This window comes from Tursiops truncatus, chromosome 1 (genome assembly GCF_011762595.2).
Source record: "Tursiops truncatus isolate mTurTru1 chromosome 1, mTurTru1.mat.Y, whole genome shotgun sequence".
Classification (NCBI taxonomy): domain Eukaryota; kingdom Metazoa; phylum Chordata; class Mammalia; order Artiodactyla; family Delphinidae; genus Tursiops; species Tursiops truncatus.
In genome coordinates this window covers 50,433,499-50,451,077 of record NC_047034.1, presented here as the reverse complement: position 1 = coordinate 50,451,077, position 17,579 = coordinate 50,433,499, and the positions used below count along the sequence as shown (strand labels likewise).

General features: G+C 40.0%; 1 protein-coding gene across 5 annotated transcripts in view; it reads left to right on the top strand.

The window, feature by feature from the left end:
* Window positions 1-17,579, top strand: part of SOAT1 (sterol O-acyltransferase 1) — a 64,744-nt gene that overhangs the window by 3,681 nt on the left and 43,484 nt on the right. The window contains exons 2-4 of one of the 5 annotated variants that reach the window (XM_033854314.2): window positions 8,095-8,189; window positions 8,537-8,665; window positions 9,117-9,173. In XM_033854314.2, the coding sequence (XP_033710205.1) occupies window positions 8,545-8,665; window positions 9,117-9,173 (178 nt within the window). In that variant the 5' untranslated portion in view covers window positions 8,095-8,189; window positions 8,537-8,544. Of the gene's footprint in view, window positions 1-8,017; window positions 8,190-8,536; window positions 8,666-9,116; window positions 9,174-17,579 lie in introns of those variants that run through there. The other 4 variants (XM_073803853.1, XM_033854294.2, XM_033854304.2 and 1 more) reach the window with 4 other exon arrangements.

The window sequence follows — 17,579 nt, the reverse complement described above, 5'->3', positions numbered from 1 at the left end:
CCAGTATTTGCTTTTTTATTCTGATAAAATATACATATCATAAAATTAACCTTTTTAAAAACAATTTTATTTTATACTGGAGTATAGTTGATTTAACCCCTCTTGAATTCTTGACAGGAGGTAGATTAACAGGAGAAAAAAGAATCTTTGATTCGTGTGCATGGAGGTCTCATAGAAACAAGACCTAAGAAGTGGCCAAAGTAGGCAGCTTTTATATGTTTTAGACCAACAATAAATTAGAGAGGAATTGACAGGACAAAGAAGCTTAGGTTTGGGTGCTTAATTAGTAAGGAACTTAAGCAAAGTTTGGGCTTGGTTAGTAAATTAGCAAAGAAGTGGCAGGTGTTTCCTTATACAGGTCTCTGGGCCCTGAACTCCCCATCTCTGGTGATAAGGGTGTCTTTCTACCTTCCATTACAGGAAGGGCACCTTTTATGTGGGAGATTTATTTCCTGTTTTCAGGGAGACAGAGAGGAGGGTCACAGTCTCCCCCTTGCAACCGCTGTTTCTTCAAAATAGTCAGTATGCCACTGAGGCATATTTTGGGGCAGCCCGCCCTGGGCCCCATCACTGCCAATAGCACATCCTCCACATTGCTGCCTGAGTTCTTACTAAAAGACAAATATCAAGTCAGACAGATATAAGTCACCCTCTGTTTAAAAGCCTCTATCAGCTCTTTGTTTTGTGTGTTAAGTTCCAAACTCCTTAGAATTGCCCCTAAGGACCCTTGACCTTTTGTCCTTGCCCTTCCATTTACCCTGAGCTCCAGCCTTTCCTTCTCTTCCTTTAAGATTTAACCTAGATTTTACCTACTTCTCGAAACCTTTCCTAATTGCCCCTAAGCTCTATTGGGCATCAGGCCTGTATTCCCTTCATGTACATACATCTAAATTACTGTTCCGTAATACTCCTATAATTATGTTTTTATATCTTTCTCTTAGTTTTTCATTCCTTGAGGGCTCAGACTGTTTAATCATCTTTGTATCCCAGGGCCTGGCATGTAGTAGATGTCAATAAAATGTTTGAAATAATGGATCTGTCACCAAGTTCTGTACATGTTCATGTTTTCAGAGTGCTCTTCATCTGGTTCTGTTTTGATGCCTGGCAAACTTCTATGTCTTCTTTGAACTCTGGCTCTAATGTCACCTCCATGAGGACTTATGCAACTTCTCTAAGTGGTTGGTTGTGCCTTCTCTTGACACCGTGTGTGCGTAAGTGTGTGAGAACAGTTAATGGGGTAGACCTCTGTATTATTTACAATACATCTAACATCATTGTAGAAAGAGGTGCTTAAAATACATGGATTTTCAGATAATTGACACGTACCTTTTAAGTGTCAAAACTTAAAAAAATTGTTTTTCAAGGCAAATTAAAATTTTTGTCCTTGCCTTCTATGTTTAAAGTACCGTAGCGTTTTACAAGATGTGCCAGGGTCATTAAAGCATGAACTTCAGGGGAGTTCCATGGTAGTCTAGTGGTTAGGATTCCAGGCTTTCACTGCTTGGCCCAGGTTCAATCCCTGGTAGGGGAACTAAGATCCTGCAAGCCACGTGGCACGGCCCAAAAAACCGAAAACCGAAAAACAAAAAAAAACAGCATGAATTCAGCAGGTCTGCTTTTTTTTTTTTCTTTTTTCTTTTTGTCTGCGTCGGGTCTTAGTTGCAGCAGGGGGGCTCTTTCATTGCCGTGCTCGGGCTTATCTCTAGTTGTGGCCCACGGGCTCCAGAGCGCATGGGCTCTCTAGTTCTGGAGGCGTGGGTTTAGTTGCCGTGCAGCATGTGGGATCTTAGTTCCCCACCCATGGATCGAACCCATCTCCCCTGCATTGGGGGGCAGATTCTTAACCACTGGACCACCAAGGAAGTCCCTGCAGGTCTGCTTTGATACAATAATGTGTTGGGGGACTTATAAGAAACATAAGCCCTTTAACCCTACGTGAAAAGACCTATGGTTGCTTTCTCTTTTTTAAAGTTGATTCCTACTTTTAAAGTTTTCTTTCTTTACGGTTGTCTATAATTATGCTTCTGGTTGTCACTACTTTTTTCTGTGTGAATTGGGTACAGGATTACCTACCTCACAGGGTTATTGTTAAGTTTAAAGGAGGTAATGTATACAAAGATCTTATCAGAAATTGTAGCCAGTGGTAAGTACACATTAAAAGGAACTTACCAGCAATTCTAATAATGTTTGTTCTAATTATTTGAATTGTTTCAGGAGAAAAATCTCTCAAGTTTGAGAGATTTTCCAGGGAAGTAAAAGTCATGGCATTTGTTAGCAAACTGTTTTTCAAAGTCTGTTAGACAGCCTGAGTTTATAATTGGGTCCAGAATGGCAGATGCTGATGAAAAGTCTTAAGCTCTAGAGCGGATCATTTTTATGTACATCCATACAACTTAAACCCCAAACTGGGGTCTATGTTTATCTTTTAGTGTTAACAGGTAAAGTTAGAAATGAACATGAGTTCCAACTCTCATACTATCCTCTTGATGATTGTTGCATGAACATGTGAAGGGAAGTTGTTTTATTTCCTTACTGTGTATGAAAATGCTTGATAACTATTCATTCATTCATGTATTAAGTACAGACTGTTCCAGGCAAAGTTCTAGATAGTTGGATAAAATGGTGAACAAGTCAAAATTCTGCTTTTCATGGGGATTAGTCTTGTGGGGTAGACAATTAAAACGATAATGTATTGGGAAATAAGTGCACTGAAGAAAAATAAAGCAGGGTAAGGGATAAGACTAACAGGGTGTGAGAGTGTTTATTTTAGTTGGGGTAGATAGGGGAGTCCCTGGGGAGGGGACATTTGAGAACTTGAATGAAGTGAGGGGGAAATCCTTGAGGGAGTGTGTCGAATTGTAGTCGGAAGTGGAGGGTCGGGAGGTGAATGGCAGATCATGGAGGAGTTACTAGACAATGGTGAGGGCTTGGAACAGAATTCAGTGCCTGAAGGATTTTGAGCCAGGGGAATGACCTGCTCAGATTTACCTTTTAAAAGGGTACTCTGGGGCTGCCCTGGCGGCGCAGTGGTTGAGAGTCCGCCTGCCGATGCAGGGGACGCGGGTTCGTGCCCCGATCTGGGGGGATCCCACATGCCGCGGAGCGGCTGGGCCCGTGAGCCATGGCCGCTGAGCCTGCGCGTACGGAGCCCGTGCTCCGCAACGGGAGAGACCACAACAGTGAGAGGCCTGCGTACCGCAAAAAAAAAAAAAAAAAAAAAAAAAGGGTACTCTGGGCCCTGTGTGACCAGAAGGGAGAAGATGAGGAGAGACCAGTTAGGCTACTACAGTGAGAGGTGGCGGTGGCTTAGACTGTGATGGATGTGGTGATGGATGTGGTGAAAAGTTTAGAATGTGATATATATTTTGAAGACAGAGTAAAATGGACTTGCTGTTGGATTGATTAAGGGGAAGTAAAGAATCAAGGATAACTTTGGGTTTTTTGTTTTTAATCTGGGCAAAGACTGACTGGTAGTTCCATTAACGGAATTAGGAAAGACAGAAGAATGGAATTGGAGGGAACATCAGTAGTTCAGTTTTGGTCATGTTAAAGTTTGAGATGCCTGTAAGACATCTACCTACCTAAAGGTGTCTGGTGGGCCTTTGGATAGGAGTCTGGAGCTCAGGGAGGTCTGGACCTGCTGAGGAAAGGAGGGCATCACAGTAAGTGAACTGGTGGTGATCAGAGCGTTAGACGCTAGAAATGAAAATTATGGACATGGTGCAGTTGTTGGTAACAGTAAGTTCTAGGGGAAGATGTGACTGGGACATAAGAACAGCTTTTTGGAGAAAGGAAGAAGTCAAGGAGCTTGGAGGCCAGGAGCTTGGATCTAGTACATAAATGTTGAAGTGAAAGAAGTGTGGAAGAATTGGTGGAAGGGAGAAAGGGGGAGTGAGTGAGGTGTTCACATCCTCAGTAAAGGAGGGGAGTGATCAGGAAGACAGAACATACAACAAAGAGAAGTATCAGGTGTAATAATCTGGCTGAGGTATTTAAGGAAGGGAACGAGGAACGGCGACCTGGAAGTAAGAGGAAACAAGGAGGATAACTTCCCCTCCTGTGTTAATAGGAGGGCAAGAAAAAACTATGGTATACCTCACATATAAGGGCAGTGATCCATGTCAGCACCTAGAAACCACTTAGAATTAATTACAGTTTGAATTTTTGACTTTGCAACAGCTAAAATAGTCTGGCTAGCTAGTGTCTAGATTGGTAAGGGGGTGGATTCACAGTCCTGAATGAGTGGTCAGAACGTTCAGCTCTCCTTCATCTCACCTGGATGATTGCAGGAGTCTGCTAGGAGGATGATTGCCAGGGTGTTCCTTTTTTACGCTCTTGCCCTCCTTGTGGTCTGCTCTCCACACAGAGGCCAAAGCGATCCATTTGTGTAGAGAAGGAACAGTTGAACTGAGCATTACTGTAATGTCCCTCCATTTTCTGCCACAACAGCCATGTACTGTTACTGACATGCATGGCAGGAGGAGCTCAATTCAGACATCATCTCGTAATCTTATGATTTACATGATATGAGGATTTGGTTAAAATTGAGGTGAGGCGTAAGTAATAGTTATCCTTCCTAACATCTGTATGTGTGACAATAACAAAATTTGTTAATGCTTTCTTGGAAGCCACGTGGTGTTTGAGCTGCATTTGAGAAAGTGTGTAATTATGGAACTTTATTTACCCTCATCTAGCACATATTAAGAGCAAACACAAGTAGAATTTGAGGGATGATATGACTTTGTGTCATTCAGCGTACAGGGCATAGATATGTAGGGATCAGATCCACTTAATTTTTTAAGCTAGGTTGTTAATAGAATATTGGCACTCTAATGTGTGTTATCTTTGTGTGTGTGTGTATGCAGTAGTATTTTAAACTTTCTAGATGAAGAAACAGATTGAGAGGTTGGAGGATTTACCTGAGGATGCAATATGATGGAGCAGAGATGTTAACTTACCTCTCGGTGTTGTGATACCAAATCTTGTGCTTTCGCCACTGTGTTATGGTTCTCTCTTCCTGCTAACGGAGGAAATTGAGGCCAAATACCATAGACTATGACATAAAGCTTTTTATGAAGAGTTAGTGTTTTCTTCTTTGGCTCACTTCTAAAATGTCAATGGATCTATGGCAGTGTAATTGCGCAAACTCAGTACCTGTGCTTTAGCTTTTTTTTTTTTTTTTGAGGTACGCGGGCCTCTCACTGTTGTGGCCTCTCCCGTTGTGGAGCGCGGGCTCAGTGGCCATGGCTCATGGGCCCAGCGGCTCCATGGCATGTGGGATCTTCCCGGACCGGGGCATGAACCCGTGTCCCCTGCATCGGCAGGTGGACTCTCAACCACTGCGCCACCAGGGAAGCCCTTTTTTCACCTTCTAATCAGCAAGAGAGAACTGATTTCTCACTGAGTTGATACGGTCTCAGCCAAAAGCAAAGTAACATTATTTTAGTTAGCCTGTATTGCTTGCTTTATGTGATAAATGTATAATTGTTTATTTCAGTTACTGAAATATTCAAAGTAGGTTTTGCATACCCTTAGTCTAGGGGGCCCCCGCACCCCCAAGTAAGAACGATTGTTGTAGGTCTTATTGTTGAGTAGAAAGTATAAAGCTGTTAACAGAGAAGATGATGCTCATTGGCATTCTGCCAGCATACATTTTCCTCTGAGTTTAGAGAACTTATTACTCAGAATAATTGGTTGTGGTATTAACTGGTACATCACTTTCTGTACTAATACATACCTATCATATTCCAGATACGCCCCACTAGATTTTGGGAATTCAAAGAGAAGATACCATTTAGTCCCTGTCTTTAAGAAGCTTATGCTGAGTGTAAGAGGCAGATAGTATTGCTCACTGAGTATCTTAGTGTGACAGGATGTACTGGGTGCAATTGGACCACAGAGGACGGTGAGGTGAGAGATGGTGGTCAAAGAAACCTTAGCAGATGAGGTGAGTCAGGGCCATCTGGTGATTACAGTGTAGGCTGTGGAATCCAGTAGTTCTGGTTCTGAATCCCTGTTCTGCAGTTGGAGAATTATATGATTTGGAGCAAATTAAATCACCTCCCTAACCTATATTTTTCTCACTTGTAAAATGAGCTAATGCCTACCTCTGAAATTGTAAAGGTTGAATAAGAAAATTTAAAGGATTTAGCAGCACAGTGCCTGGTAGGGACAAAACAGCTGCTCATTAAGTCAAAACTGTTGTTGTTACTGCTGCTGCTGGGACTGTTACTTTGAATGGTGAGTAAGATTAGCTAGAAAGGGCAGAGGAGAAACAGCTTTCTAGAGACAGGAAAGAGTGTATGGGAAGACATGGTGACCAAAGACAATATTGGGGGAATAAAGTAGTAGTACCTACTTTAAAGATTATGTAGAGATTAAAATAATCATACACGTAAAGCACATAAGCGCTCAGAAGTAGAGTCCCTATTTTTAATTCCACACTATTAACTCCTGTATAACTCCTTTTTGAAACATCTTTGCTCTTTTTGCATCTTTTATTTTTCTGTTTTTGTCCCTGATGTCTACTTCTTTTTGTCTTACTTGAGGGCATCCCTCAGAGTTTAGTTGTCAGTTCTCACTTCTCTAATCTTTTCTGTTGGAGAATTAGATGTTCTTCTGGCTTCCTCTGTCACTGTTACACAAATGATTTTAAAATTTACCAGTTGCCCTGACCTCTTTCCTAGGTTCCTCTTTTTAACTGGATCTTATTGGTCTCCTAAAATTTCTACTTGATATATTGATTTACTCTTCCATAATTCTGTTTCATTTGAGTTCGGAAAAAAATAGAAGGAAACTGATCTAGATTTGTCAGATTTTTAATTTGCCAAGCAGTGATATTTAAGAAAACAATCAAGCTCACCATGTACTCCATTGCATACAGAAGAGGACATTTAAACATAACCATTTAAAAAGACCATAATCTTAGAATTTTAAAAGTAATGTAGTGAGTACTTCATTGTGTTTTGCTTTCAGACGGCTGAAAACTTCTACATAGTAAAACACTGCTTTGGAGTAAACCTTGTACTGTCCCGATACTGATCTGCCTAAAATTTGATTTTGATCATATTTTTCAGGGCTTTAAAATGTCTCACTACTGCCTAACTGAAAAAAAGTCCTAATTTTTAGGCCTTTACAGTTTGACCCCAGTTCTTTTTTTCAAGTCTTTTTCCCTCACCACTTTTCTGTTACCAACTTAAAAAAAAAAAAAAAATCCAAATAGTGGGTGGTGTTTGTAGTTTGGATAGCTTTGTGGACTTGGGCAAGTTACTGTAATGAGAAGAAGCAAACAGCCCTTGGTGTCCTGGAGCTGCCCTGGTGCAGTCAGCTAGGCCGTGGTGTTGCTGTGACCTAGCTTGGAACTTGAGAGCTAGGCCTTCTGGGTGTCCTGTTGAACACAAACGGTTTTACTGAACATCAGCATCACACAAAGCCATTCTTTGAATATGATGGGTCAAGACAAGCAGAAGACCATGTTATAATCATGTCTTAACACAGGTAAAGACATGCATGTTGCCCAAGTCACAAAATATCCAACATTCCCCTCTTCAGGCTACTGGGAATGATTGTTGATGCTTTACCAATTACAGCTTTAGCCTCCCTCTGGTCTGCCTCCCTACAGAGATTTGTTGGTATACCCCATCATCACATTGTCCTCACTTTCGGCCAGCACTCAAGCCAGAGTGAACCCCCGCTTCTTTGGGCTCTCCCCCAAAATCACGTAGTCAAATCCAAATCCTAAATAAGTCCTTTCTAATATTCTCTTACCAAGATGCCCCACAGTTTCCCATGATGTGCTTGTTCAAACTCAGCTTGTTCAGCCATTGGTATGCTCCTGGTGTGTGGGTGGAAGGCATTGGCAGTAACTACCTGGAACCTTATTTTTCCTCATATAGGAACAAGGAGTAATAACAAGTTTTCTGCAGAGTTTTGAAGATTAGATGAGAAAACTTAAAGCACCTAGCAGAGTCCTGGTAGTTAGTAATTACTCAACGAAAGCTTGTTTCTTGTCCTCTAGTGAAGTAGTCTGATCAGTCATGGTCCCCTGAACAGGGCTTACAAGGACCTTGTTTTCATCCTTTCTCACCCATGAAGTGCTCCATTCTCGTCCTTCAAGACTCAGGTCACATACCTTCTGTTCTGTGAAACCTTTGCACCTCTTAATGATCTCTTCTGTCTCTGCACTTCAGGTATGTATTGTTTTTACCATTGACTTGACTATTGATTGTGCTTTACCTTGTGGCATCTTTGTACTTAACTTTTATTTAATTCTTAATTTTTCATGTACTTACGCCTTGTTTGTTCAACTAAATTTTCTTTAAGAATGGGGGCTGTGTTTTGAAACCAGCCAGTTACTTTATAAAGACCAATTTCTTCGTATTTGTTATAGTATCTGGTACTCGGAAAATGCTTAAATGGGATTAAAGTAAAACAAAAGGAAGAGAATATATCATTTGTTGCCTCCCCTAAAAATATGGTGATATTGTGAAATTTGCCTAAGCCGGATACTTAAAGCTTTTTATATCTTCTTTTCTAGACAACACGATGTTGGGCGAAGAGAAGATGTCTGTAAGAAAACGGCTGTCGAAGTCCAGTAAACATGCTGAGGAAAAGGAAGAAGGCCAGAGAGACTGTACAGAGGAGTGCCAAGAGACACCTAGTAACGGTGAGGCTTTTGCTGTTTCTGAGGTGAATTAACGAAATAGGCAACAAATTCAGTGTTCTAGAGCGAGGATTGCCATCTCTTTAGCTCTCTTGTAAATGGATATGCTGGTAGGCACTGTAAAGTGCAGGGGAGAAAAATAAATTGATTAAAAGAATAGAAGGGAACAAATTGGTGAAGTTGCCAGTCACAGCTGCTTTAGATACTGCTGGTGACACTGGTGTGTAAATTGCTGCACCTCTCATAGAGGTGAGCTTTACTGATGTAAGTGGAGTTTGCAATGTATGCTTTAATTTAGTTTTATATATCTGGTAACGAAGAAACTAGAAAGTAAGCCCTTTTAAATTAACTCATTGAACATTTTTGGGGTATCTACTATGTTTTAGACATCATTCATTCATTTATTCATTCCTTCAACTACCTAACCTGTCAATAATTATTGGTGTCCTGCTAGGTGTTGGGGCTACAGCAGTGATTGATACAGATGTGTTTGCCCTCATGGAGCTCCAAGTTAAGTGAATGAGAACCCCTCTCCTGCCGTTAGCATAATTAGATTATTATAAATAAGTGCTACTAATTACTCTTTTAATAGGTGTAATGAGCATAATGAGAGTAATTAGCAGGGTACCTAACTTAGTTAGTTCAATACTACGTTATAAATCTTGGGGGAGTTTTGTTAGTTCTCATGTCCAAGTTTGCTTAACATGAATACAAAGAAGACTATGACACAGTACTTGTTAAGGTCAAGGTTTGTGCTTAAGATTGATAGACCTGTAAACACAACTTCAACTGATGTCATCTATTGAATCAGGCTATTTATTTTTGTGGTGACATTTGTATAGGTTTGATTTCAATGAGGATTTGAAATTTGAGGCTTGTTTGGTTAACAAATAGGTGTGGAACTTTCTGAGACAGGTTGTCTTTGGCATCCTGAGACTTCTTTCATAAAGAAAAGCTTTTGCTTTTCCTACTTAAATTTAATTGTAAATTAAATACAGCAGCTGGATCCAGGAATATAAATGTTGCTGCTTAAGTTTGCATAATGTAGTTTATTGATTGTTGGACTCTTAATTAGCTATTTATGAAATATTTATATTGTCATATGGACTAGTTTCAGTGTGATATAAAATGTGAAATTTGTGCAAAAGGGTAAGCCAACATTGGGTAGAAACTTTCCCCTTCCTTGATTTAAGGACTGGGTGCTAATTCACATTGTCTTTTTATTGAAACTTTCTGTTACCAGTATGATTTTCTCACTATGTCCCATTTTTTAAAGAAAAGCTTTTAGACTATTCTAATTTCTACGTGTTTTCAGTACTCCTTATAGCCTCAGTTTATTAAGTTTTAATCATTCCAGGTTTTAATGCAGATAATAAAAATTGAATTGTTTAGCCTAAAACAAGAAGTCTGACCTCCTCCTTGGTTTAATGTAACTAACACTGATCTGAAAATTGCATGTGTTTCTCCACTTACTTTAACATTGGTTCACTTTGGGGGAGTAAGCAGATGGGTAAAATGTGACCTTTGAGTAGTGAGGGCTTAAAGGACACCACGCCATGCCAGTCATCGTGGCCTACCAGCCAGGCCCAGGGGCATCTGCACCACCTGGGGGCCTGTGAAATGCCCCACCTCACACTTAATTGAATAAAAATTTCATTTTAATAAGTTCTCGGGGGATTCATATGCAGGTTAAAGTTTGAGACACAGCTCTTAGAGTGACAGTTCTCATTTGGGATGTGTATTAGTCAGAGTTCTCCAGAGAAGCAGAACCAATAGGATATATATATATAGATATATAAAAAGATTTGTTATGAAGGGTTGGCTCAGATGGAGGCCGAGAAGTCCCACAGTTTTACTGTTTCTCTGCTGGAGGCCCACGTACTTCTGAGTACCTTGGCTTTCAACTCTTGGCTACTGTGAATACTGCTGCTGCTATGAACACAGGTATTCAAATATCTCTTCAAGACTCTGCCTTCCATTCTTCTGGATCTATACGCAGAAGTAGGATTGCTGGATTCTGTGGTAGTTCTATTTTTAATTTTTTGAGGAACTGACATAATGTTTTTGATTGCGGCTGCACCATTTTACAGTTTCACCAGTGGCACACAAGGGTTCCAATTTAACCACATCCTCACCAGTGCTTGTTATTTTCTGTTTTTGTTGTTGGTGGTTGGTTTGTCTTTTTTTTTTTTGGTATGTGGGCCTCTCACCATTGTGGCCTCTCCCGTTGTGGAACACAGGCTCTGGACACGCAGGCTCAGCGGTCATGGCTCACGGGCCCAGCCACTCTGCGGCATGTGGGATCTTCCCGGACCGGGACACAAACCTGTGTCCCCTGCATCGGCAGGCAGACGCTCAACCACTGCGCCACCAGGGAAGCCCCTGGTTTGTCTTTTTAATAGTAGCCATCCTAATGGGTGTAGGGTGATACCTCACTGTGGTTTTGATTTGCGTTTCCCTAATGATTAGTGGTGTTGAGCACTTTTTCACATACCTGTTGGCCATTTGTATATCTTCCTTGGAGAAATATCTATTCATATCCTTCGGCCATTTTGTTTTGTTGGGTTATATGCTTTTTTGTTGTTGAGTTGTAGGAGTTTTATAATATTATAATATTCTGAATATTAACCCTTCATCAGATATGATTTGCAGATATTTTCTGCTGTTCCATAGGTTGTTTTTTCACTTTGTTGACTGTGTTCTTTGCACAGAAGTTTTTAAGTTTGATATGATTCCATTTGTCTATTTTTGTGTTTATTGCCTGTGCTTCTGGTATCATATCCAGGAATCTTTGCTAAGCGCAGTGTCATGAAGGTTTTGTCCTATGTTTTCTTCTAGTTTTAGAGTTTTGGGTCTTACATTTAGGTCAATAATCCATTTCGAGTTATTTTTTATATTGTATAAGTTAAGGGTTCAACTTCTTTCTTGGGCATGTGGATATCCACATCAGTTTCGGGAGTATTGCCGTATGTGGTAGGCTGGAAAATGCCCCCTCTCCCAAAAGGTCCTAAAACCTGGAACCTGTGAATGCTGCTTTATATGGCAGGAAAAGGGGGCAGAGGGGTCTTTGATATAATTAAGTTGGGAATCTTGAGATTATCTTGAATAGCCACCTGGGCCCTGAATGCAGTCCTGTATATTATAAGTGGGAGGCAGAGGGAGATTTGATGACACACAGAGGAGAAGGTGATTTGAAGATGGAGCAGAGAGAGATTTGTAGATGCTGGCTTTGAAGATTGGAGTGCAATGGCCAAAAGCCAAGGAATGCTGCTAGCTACCACAAGCTGCAGAGCCAGGACTGGATTCTAGAGCCTCCAAAGGGAGTGGGGCCCTGCCGTGACACCTTGATTTCAGCTTGGCCTCCAGAACTGAGAGAGAATTTCGGTTGTTTTAATCCACCAAGTTCGTGGTAATTTGTTACAGCAGGTGCAAGAAACTAATACACTATCTTAACAATATTAAGTCTTTCAACCCATGAACATGGGATGTCTTTCTATTTACAGACATACCTCGGAGATATTGTGGGTTCGGTTCGAGACCACCGCAATAAAATGAGTATCACGGTAAAGTGAGTCCACATGAAGTTTTTGGTCTCCCAGTGCATATAAAAATTATGTTTATGCTACTACTGTAAACTATTAAGTGTGCATTATGTCTAAAAAAGACAGTGTACATACCTTAATTAAAAAATACTTTATTGTTAAAAGAGTGCTGACCATCATCTGAGTCTTCCTCAAGTTGTAATCTTTTTGCAATAGTAACATCAGAGATCACTGATCACAGATCACCATAACAAATATATTAATGAAAAGTTTGAACTACTGTGAGAATTACCAAAATATGACAGAGACATGAAGTGAGCAGATGCTGTTTGAAAAATGGTGTCGATAGCCTTGCTCAGTGCACGGTTGCTACAAACCTTCAATTTGTAAAAACAAAAACCAAAAAATCCTGCAATATCTTCAAAGTGCAATAAAACGAGGTATGCCTGTATTTAGGTCTTTGATTTCTTTCAACAATGTTTTATAGTTTTAAGTTGATAAGTTTTACACTTTTTTTGTTAAATTTATTTCTAAATATTTTGTTCCTTTTGCTGCTGTCGTAAGTGGAATTTTCTTAATTTCATTTTCCAATCATTTGTTGCTAATGTGTAGAAATGTAGCTGGTTTTTGTATATTGATATTGTATCCTGCAACCTTGCTGAGCTCATTTATTAGCTCTAAGAGTTTTGTGTGTGTGTGTTTTGTAGTATTTTCTATATACAAAATCATGCCATCTGCACATAAGAATTCGTTTTATTTCTTCATTTTCAATCAACATGCCTTTTATTTCATTGTCTTGCCTCATTGCCCTTGCTAGAATTTCCAGTAAAATGTTGAACAGAATTGGCAAGAGTGGACATTAGGCATTCTTGTGTTGTTTCTGATCTTAGGGAGAAAATTTTCAGTTTTTCTGTTAATTATGTTAGCTGTGGATTTTTGTAGGTGCCCTTTATCAGGTTGGGGACATTCTCTACCTTTCTCTTAATTTACAGGTAATGCCTATTCTTGACTACCATTTATTTTGCTGCATTGTTCATTTGATAGCTAATTAATGAGTAAATATGATAATGACCGCTAACAGTTTATCATGTGCCAGGCACTGTTTTAAGTGTTTAACAAATATTAACTTGGTTAATATACTTCTAATTCTATTCAATTTCAGTGTTCTTTGAGATATGTACATAAGTATTTGAACAGAGAGAACAACCTGCCTTTTGTAAAGATTGAGAGTCCCTTGGCAAAAATATATGAAAAAAAGTTAATATCATTGTTATTCTGTAATTTAGCCCCTTCATCCAATTTATGCATCTAATCATAAAACTGGCCAGTCCACATAGAGCTTTGATCAACTGAGTAGGTTGAGAACACATTTTTTTTCCCCTTAGAATAAAAGCAAAACATATTTGTTTTAGAAAGTGCAGATAAGCAAACGTTCAAGTGTTTATGATTTTTCCTTGGCTACATTCCAAGAAATTGTTTTTAGGTCATAAGATTTATTGGGTGGGTATTGCCAAATTGCTCTCTGGAAATATTGCACTCCCAGTAGCCATATGAGAGTGCCTGTTTCTTCAACCTTCTTCAGTCATGGATGATGTGACCTTTTGAATAAACTCTATGGCATTTTGAGAGATGACAGATTCCACTTTGCTTGAAAAAGGTTTTGTACAATGAGACATAGTTAAAAGCAGCAGTAAAGTTATTGAATATTAATTAGTACCTTTTGTACTTTTTAAGGTCAAAAGAATGAGTTTGGATATCTTGGTTCATTTTAGGAAGATTAGTTAAAAGAAATGGGAGTTACTAGCTGATAATTTGATAACTTAAAAATTTTTTTTTAATTAATTAATTTTATTTTATTTATTTTATTTTTGGCTGTGTTGGGTCCTTGTTGCTGCACGCAGGCTTTCTCTAGTTGTGGCGAGCGGGAGCTACTCTTCCTTGCAGTGCACATGCTTCTCATTGCAGTGGCTTCTCTTGTTGCGGTGCATGGGATCTAGGTGCGTGGGCTTCAGTAGTTGTGGCTCGTGAGCTTGAGTAGTTGTGGCACATGGGCTCTAGGGCTCAGGTTCAGTAGTTGTGGCGCACGGGCTTAGTTGCTCTGCGGCATGTGAGATCTTCCTGGACCAGGGATCGAACCCATGTCGCCTGCATTGGCAGGTGGATTCTTAACCACTGCGCCACCAGGGAAGCCCTGGGTTTTTTAAGATTCAAATATTTGATCCATCTGAAATTTATTTTGAATAATAAGTGAGCTAGGGATCTAATTTGACAGGTTTTCAAAATGGCCAGCCAGTTGTTTCAACATTATCTATTAAATCTCATTTTCTGTATGATATTTATATACTGACCCTCATTTCTAGTTCAGGTTCCTTTCTCTGTAGCAGTGTAGACATATGATTAGTAGACAATTTTGAAAGGTTTTTGAGGTCGGTGGAGCAATAGAGGATTTAGATGTATTATACCTTTTTAAAAAAAATTTATTTTTGACGGTGTCAGGTCTTCGTTGCTGTGCACGGGCTTCCTCTAGTTGCGGCGAGCGGGGGCTACTCCTTGTTGCTGTGCACAGGCTTCACATTGCAGTGGCTTCTCTTGTTGCGGAGCATGAGCTCTAGGCGCGCGGGCTTCAGTAGTTGTGGCGCATGGGCATAGTTGCTCAGTGACACATGGGATCTTCCTGGACCAGGGATCGAACCTGTGTCCCCTGCATTGGCAGGCGGATTCTTTTTTTTTTTTTTTTTGCGGTACACGGGCCTCTCTCTGTTGCGGCCTCTCCCGTTGCGGAGCACAGGCTCCGGACGCGCAGGCTCAGCGGCCATGGCTCACGGGCCCAGCGGCTCCGCGGCATGTGGGATCTTCCCAGACCGGGGCACGAACCCATGTCCCCTGCATCGGCAGGCAGACTCTCAACCACTGCACCACCAGGGAAGCCCGGCAGGCGGATTCTTAACCACTGCACCCCTAGGGAAGTCCCTATAGATGGATTATACTTTTTTTTTTTTTTGTATCTCCCCTTTTGCTTCTAAGATTGATAAATGATTGGTTCTTTAAAGGACTACTCCTAAACCCAACCATCCTTAGACATAAAGATGGCTTTCACATGACTCTTTTAGATTACTTATATCTCTATGGAGAGCAAGGTGAAGCTGGGGTGAAGATCTTCTAAGGCATGGTCAATGAGAGTTTTTTAGAAAATTATCAGGATTTTAAAATGAGTTTGAACTTCTCTAGGCAGTAAAAACCTGCTAGTCAGTGCCTACACATTAGCTAATTCTGTACTTACCACAAGGAGACAAAGAAAATGCTAGTTAAAAGAAGTGAAACTAAAAGAAATGGAACTTGAAAAATGGTGATTCATCACTGCCTAGTAGGCCTTAGTCATCGTTAGGAATTTAGTCACTATAAGTAGGCCTTGATTTTTAAAATTTAATAAATTAATTAATTTTTAAATCTTTTATTGAAGTACAGTTGATTTACAATGTTGTGTTTCTGGTGTACAGCAAAGTGGTTCAGTTATATATATGTATATTCTTTTTCATATTCTTTTCTATTATGATTTATTACAGGATATTGAATATAGTTCCCTTTGGTATACAGTAGGACCTTGTTTATCTTTTTTTTTTTTTTTTCTTATTTTTAAAAAATTGTTGGCTGCACTGCACAGCTTGCAGAATCATAGTTCCCCAACCACTGATCGAACCTGGGCCTACACCAGGGAAAGCCCCGAGTCCTAACCACTGGACCTCCAGGGAATTCCCTATCTATTTTATATATAATTGTTTGTATCTGCTAATCCCAAACTCCTGATTTATCCCTCCCTAACCCCCTTTTCCCTTTGGTAACCAGAAGTTTGTTCTCTATGTCTGTGAGTCTGTTTCTGTTTTGTAAATAAGTTCATTTGTATCACATTTTAGATTCTACATATAAGCGATATATGATATCATCCCACACAGCTTGAGGGATCTCAGTTCCCTGACCAGGGATTGAACTGGGGGCCTGTCATTGAAAGCCTGGAATCCTAACCACTAGGCCACCAAGGGAACTCCTTGCAGCAAGTTTAATGAGGATGAGAATTTAGAAATTTGGAGGCCATAGTGACTCCAGAAAAGGAAGAGTTGCAGAAACATGTTGGGGATGAATTGCTAGTGAGACAGTGAAGATAGGAAGTACAAACCACTTTTCCAGGACATTTTATATTAAAAGGAAAAGACAGCATGAGTTGGGTCTTGAAAGATAAGAGGTTCATTGGAAAGGGCTGTTGTTTGTTTCCAAAGGACATTGTTTCCAAAATTTCAGTTATTTATAATTTTGCCATTATCTCTGTACCATATTTATTATTATGTAATTTAAAGAAAATTTCACTAAAAAGAAGAATCTTCATCCTAAGCAGTAAATTCTATGAAGTGATAGTTTGTTTCAGTTACATATTTGTTTCCAAAACGTTAAGTAAATATGTAATACTTCACAGATAAATTTTGAGTACCACTTATGACATCAATATCATAATTTCAGAAAATTTTTAAAGACTACTTTGGTGCTGAATGTAATGTGGACAAAATAAATGGCTCAGTGTGTTGAATGATTTGAACAGTTTCTCAAAGGACATATAAAGGATCAAGGCAATATAGTTTAAAGGGGTAGTCTTGAAAAAGAGATGGGCTACCCCTTCCTCTGACAAAGGAACAGTGGAGAAGAGGATTAAAGATAGTGAAAATTAAGATAGAAGACATTTCAGTAGTTGGTCCCCAAAATGATCAACTGAAGTTTGCTTTGTAAGGCTGGGAGTTGAAGGTGGAAAATGTTTGGAACTACGCTTGGGAGGAATGTTATAGAAATTCATCAAGAGGCAGAGACAAAGATTTCATTTTTATTGCAGGCCTGGTTAACGCTAGACAGCAACAGTTTATAGTGGGCCCATTTTCTGTATTATATTTCTGCAGTGCATGGCAGTTTGAAATCAGAGAAAGCAGATAGCAGGCAATATCTGGGATTGGGATGTGGCTAGGTGGGTCCAAGAAATTAGTGGCGTTGATGAGGGAAGGATAGAAATAATGACAGAGGGTTAGTGACTGTAGGCTGGGTAAGAAAACTGGGAAAGCAAAAGAATAATTTCCATCAGAAGGAACCCCGTTTCCCTGTGCCTCTCTTTAGAGCAATGAAATCTTTCCTAGAAATTGCCCAACAGACTTCTCATGTCTCACTGGCCAGAACTAGATTACAAGTTATGCTGTCTTCCTTTTACCTCTTTACTCTTTTCTACCCTACTTAGAGTCCAGAGCATCAGCCTCCCCGGGCACAATCAAATGGCTTCCATGCCCTCTGGTTTCTGGTAGGGTTCGGTCATGGTTGGGGTGGGTGGCATTGATAGGAGGTCCAAG